We start from the raw sequence: 5,523 nt of genomic DNA, 5'->3' as shown, positions 1-5,523 counted from the left end.
CCCGTTTTCACGTCTGACTAAAACCCTGAAACCCTAATTTCATTTTGCAGCCGCTATATATTGCTAAAAGCTTGGGACATTTTAACACTGCTGCAATCCCTAGCACCGAGAACTCAGTGCTGCCTGCCTCTCTAGCTCTCTACCTTTCCGATTTTCAGGTCTGCAATTCACATTCTTTCTCCGTTGCAATGTCTCTCTCAAAATACAATAAACTATCTTTCCTCTCTGAACGTTTTTGTTTGTGGTGTGTGTAGGTAAGCGGTAAAGATGGCAGAAGCAGCTGTGGTGGCTCCACCAAACCCGGAAGTTATTCAGCCACACCACGATGTCAAGCTCTTCAATCGCTGGACTTTCGAGGATATTACCGTAGGTTTTTTTTCCTATCTGTCAGCGGGTCTGCATTAATCGATCTGTGTTATGGAATCGTGTTTGGGTGATCTGCCTTTTCTAGGATTTGTATTTTTTGCTGTGTTTCTTTTACTTTATCGGGAATGTGATACGATAAGTGTTTAATTTCAAAAAGATTTGTTATTGTTTGCTTCTGCCGTTTTTGGTATTGAATAATTTATAGAAGCATTAGTTAGGGTTTTAGTTTACATGATTTGCTTTTAAATGGGTCTGCAATTAATTTGCTTCGTGTTTTGGTGCATGGATAGATGTAATAGATTTTTTGGATGACCGGTGGTTTTCATTGCTGTATTATTCATGTGGGATTTTCTCTTATACATAGACGTGGTTTTTGATATTTTAGATGAGCAGATGAGGTCGAGAATTGTTCTAAAAAACTTCGTTGTTGGAAAATCGTGTAATATTTGTGTTTTAACAATGTGTCAACTGGGAAGTAGATATAGGTGGTTTGACTTCTTATGAGTGATTATGGTTCCTGTTTGTTATTTGTTTTTTTAGGTAATTGGATTTGAATTTTACTGAATTGCATAGTGTTGAAAGCTTAGCAGGTTATTTTATGTATTTGGTTCTGGTCATTTTTTACTAATAGCCGTGTTTCCTTTTTAGTTTGAGTTGATCTAATTCGTTCATGATACCTGGGACAGTAATGGGTGGTTTAGGGATTTCTGAAACTGATGGATCGCACATCTTAACAATTGCCTAAAACATTGCTGAGCTGTATAATGTTATTGAACCTGGGAATTAATTAGTTTGTTGTGGATCAGGTAAATGACATTTCTCTTGCTGACTATATTGGAGTCCAAGCTAAGCATGCTACATATGTCCCACACACAGCTGGGAGATACTCTGTCAAGCGTTTCAGGAAGGCCCAATGCCCAATTGTTGAAAGGCTTACAAACTCACTGCAGATGCATGGCAGAAACAACGGAAAGAAACTGAAGGCTGTGACCATTATCAAACATGCTATGGAGATCATTCACCTTTTGACTGACCAGAACCCAGTCCAAGTTATTGTTGATGCTGTTGTCAACAGGTCTGTCATTAATTACATCCTTTTTTTCTTCTCGTAGATTGCTCACTGCTGGGATTATCAGCAGATTATTTGAATATGGTCTGTTCTGTTTTTTTTCATGATCTTTTACTGTTACTGTTGGCTACCCGTTTGACAATTTTTTTGATCTATAACAGTGGGCCCCGTGAAGATGCTACTCGTATTGGCTCAGCTGGTGTTGTCAGGCGTCAGGCTGTTGATATTTCACCTCTTAGACGTGTAAACCAAGCCTTGTATCTCCTTACCACTGGTGCTCGTGAGGCTGCTTTTAGGAACATCAAGACCATAGCTGAATGCTTGGCTGATGAACTTATCAATGCAGCCAAGGGTTCCTCAAACAGGTTTTTTTCTTTCCTCCTTGGCTGTTCCTTTCATAATTGTTTTTCTGTGCTCTTGGTGATTGTTTTCATTTTCTTCAGCTATGCCATCAAGAAGAAGGATGAGATTGAAAGAGTTGCCAAGGCCAACCGTTGAAGAATCTATTTAGAATGGTGGGTGGAGTTTTGTTATTCCTTAGACATTTTTTTTTTAAACTTTTGAGGGTCTTAATTATTTGGACATGATAATTATGTTTTGTTTGCTGTCCGTCGCAGAGAGTTTCATGTTTATTTTTGGAGTTCCATTATAATGCTAAGAATGCAGTAGCAACTTTAATTCTTGCTGTGTTTTTGGTTTTTCTTGATGGTTGGGCGGCTTCGTTTGGCTGAGCATCTCGTATTTTATCTTGTTTTAGTTATAGTTTGGCTTAGAGTAGGAGTCTGGTTAGCTTACAATATTGGTATCTGTCGTTCCCTCTGGGAGGTCATCGTAGGAATTTTGTTTTTCTCTTAGGGAGGCCTCGACCCGATTAATTTCGGATGGCGTTGGATCATCCAAATCGTCAAGCCATCTGAAATCACGTCTTATGGCTATTATAAAAAAGATTGGCATGTGCTTTAAACATTATACCTAGAATTGTAAAACCAGCTAGAATCCCAAAAAACATTATACCCAGAATAATCTATCATGAAATAGGAATATTATGAGCATCTCAACACACGAAAATCTGTATAAGATTCCATTAAATTAAAAACTTGCTAAGCTTTTTTAATTTGAATCATTAGTATTCTGTATTCCTTCCCTTACACTATTGTTTTTACGTTAACATTCAGATTCCTCTAATTTTGCAAAATAAATGAATAGTTTCTGTAATTTTAAAAACTAATGAATTAGTTTATTGACTCGAGCTCAATTTAATATTATTTTTTTTACTTCTGGTCAATCTTTCTATATTATTTACCATTTAAAAAATAAATAAATAAAAACCAACATAAAATGGATTTTAGGAGTAATTAACTAGTTTTTATAACTAAGAAGAAACTATTCTTTTTATTTTGCAAATTAAAAAAACTAATTTATAATATGAATGTCTTACCCCTTTCACTTTTTGGACCGAAGTGTGACATTACAATACTACTTTAATAATAATAATAATTAATTCATTAAAAACCTACCCCTTTCACTTTTTGGACCGAAGTGTGACATTACAACAAATAGCTTAAGCAATATTAATTTTAAAGATGATGAAATTTGTTTCATCAACTACTACGTAGCATCATGAATAACACTGTAATGGATAATTGAAGACGGTCATTCATAAGTGATTCTTTCTTCATGCTCGACAACTACCCCAATTAGAAAAACAAAATAGCCATGTACAGACGCAATGAATGAGCTATACAGTAGAATATTGTCAGTCGCAAATTAAAGGATCACCACCGTTTCGTTTCTCAATCAATGGGTCCGTGAAGGACAATCCATCTGCAAAATTTGGTTCCGTGAATTTATCACGAGGCTCCGGTCTCATAAACAATATGTTCTTGCTCCTGAGTTGTTGCTCCTGAGTTGTATGTGTATGGTTGTGTGTGTACTGAAATGGGTTTTTGATAACAAACAATTTGATTGCTTATTAAGTGTTTGCTGTTATTAAAATGACATTTTGATACAGTTTTCTGATATGTAGTTGGGATATTGAGAAGAGGAAAATAATATATATATATATATATATATATATATATATATATATATATATATATATATATATATATATACACACACACACACACTCAATCAACGTCCAATCAACTTAAATTATGTTCATCCCACTAGCGGGATGAATTCGAGCAACAACTGCTTTCATATAAGTGTAGGTGGTGGTGGTAATAGATAATTTTAGATGATATTAAAGAAATATTTTAATTTAAAAGTTTAAGTTATTAGTTGAGTTTTAAAATATGTTTTATATTATTCTTTGATATATTTTCTCAAATGAAATTTCTGATGTTTTAAGATATGATTTATATTATTCTTTAACATATTTTCTTAAGTGAAAGTCATTTGAACTTGAAACTTGTACAAATTTATATCACTTTGTATTTAATTTTTTTTATAAAATAAATGAGAATAGCGAGATTTGAATTCGTGATCACTTGGTTATCAAGATTGTTTGGTACTGCGGTAACTATTATGGTTGTGGTTTGAAAAACATTGTTTTTATAAAAACAATTACTTTTAGTTGAGGTTGGTTTGGAAAAATATATGTTTGGTTAAAACTGTGGTTGAAATTGAGGTTGAACAAAAAGTAATTTAATGTGTTTGGTTAAGAATGCTTTTGAAATTGAGGTTATAAAATAATTTTAAAAAATATATATTAATATTAATGGTTTTTAATTTAAATATTGTAGATTTAACTATTGCCGTTACATCATGAAATAAATGATATTTTATATAAAATATTTTTTATTATTCCATTAAACTATCTACAATTCCATCACGTATGAAATACATCCGACAAGGATTATAGTTTTCACAAATTTCTTAAGAGCGCAACAACATCAGGTAAAATATAATCAGGAAAAAAATTAGGATTGCGATCAAATTCTGCAAATGCTACGTCATCAAGCGATCTCAGTCTAATTTATGTAGTGTCATTGAATAATGTTTAACACTAGTTTTTTGAATAAAACACAATTAAAAATAAAAAAAATATTTTTTTATTTTGTTGGGTCGGGCCCGGTTTAATGCATTTTTAGCTTTGAACCGAACCATGCTTCACTGTTCATGGGTTTTCTTCGCACAAGAAGCACCAAAGAGCTGCTTCTTGTAAACCTGTGGCACAACCATAGTTGATGGTGAGCCCTACCAGTAAGAAATTGCTTTTGTTGCAATACCGAACAATAATATCTGTTGCTGCGGGTAAACATCACCCGCGGCCACAATACCAAACGGCACTTAAAAAATCATTTTAATCTAAAAATTTAAATTATTAAATAAAATCTTAAGATATAATTTATATTATTCTCTAACAAGCAGAGTTAATAAGATTAGCTTGCTGTGAACGCCTTATTTTTGGTCTGATGCTGTCCTGTAAGACTGGTTTAGCATGCTTGATTTATAGCACTAAAATTCTTAACATGGAATGAGTATCTTCTTGCAACTGAGTTGCAGCTTAGGGTCTATGAATCGGGGGACGGTCAGTGTCCCATGACCTGATAACTGGACACACTTGCAACCCTGACCAGTGTGGCTTAATATTGTATGATAAATTATGCCACTGATGGCGTGACTACAAAAAGCAGACAGATGGAGCACAGGATATCATTACGGAACTAATGTCTAACACGAAATTATATATGCAATTATGCTGGATTAATTTCACATTATTTCCTGCTTCCTTCTTTCCTGTTGCTGTGCCATCCATGTCAATGGATAAATTATTCTTCTATTGCCATGAAGAATAAGTTCATTACCCAGCTTGATGGGTTAACTTTTAGCTGATTCCTTCTTTCATTTCTCAATAAATTAATTCTATTATTTCACAAATGTCATTTCCTGATAAGTGTGTCTGATTAAATTTCCCCAGATTTTAACGTGGATGACTGACAATGGGTACTTTGAACTTGCATCACACGACGTTGCCATTCAACTGGACTTGATCTCAAAAGTTCATGGGATAGAACAAGCACAGAAGCACTTCAAGAATACTCCATAACAATTGAAAATACTTCGTGCACTTCTTAACTGCC

General features: G+C 33.9%; 1 protein-coding gene across 1 annotated transcript; it reads left to right on the top strand.

Moving 5' to 3' along the window:
- LOC133688072 (small ribosomal subunit protein uS7-like) lies at positions 1–2,113 on the top strand. Its single transcript, XM_062107458.1, has 5 exons — positions 1–158; positions 255–366; positions 1,173–1,441; positions 1,597–1,800; positions 1,879–2,113. The coding sequence occupies exons 2-5, from the start codon at positions 268–270 to the stop codon at positions 1,931–1,933; spliced, it is 627 nt and encodes a 208-aa protein (XP_061963442.1). The 5' UTR covers positions 1–158; positions 255–267; the 3' UTR covers positions 1,934–2,113.
- Positions 2,114–5,523: the final 3,410 nt, after the last annotated feature.

The sequence above is a fragment of the Populus nigra genome, chromosome 3 (assembly GCF_951802175.1).
Source record: "Populus nigra chromosome 3, ddPopNigr1.1, whole genome shotgun sequence".
NCBI classification, from domain to species: domain Eukaryota; kingdom Viridiplantae; phylum Streptophyta; class Magnoliopsida; order Malpighiales; family Salicaceae; genus Populus; species Populus nigra.
This window is presented reverse-complemented; position numbering and strand designations above follow the sequence as displayed.

Excerpts from the sequence above, each read along its gene's own strand:
- LOC133688072 (XM_062107458.1), top strand. The coding sequence starts at position 268 with ATGGCAGAAGCAGCTGTGGTGGCTCCACCAAACCCGGAAGTTATTCAG. Across the intron at positions 367-1,172 it reads GGACTTTCGAGGATATTACC|GTAAATGACATTTCTCTTGC; the intron begins GTAGGTTTTTTT and ends GTTGTGGATCAG. Across the intron at positions 1,801-1,878 it reads GCCAAGGGTTCCTCAAACAG|CTATGCCATCAAGAAGAAGG; the intron begins GTTTTTTTCTTT and ends CATTTTCTTCAG.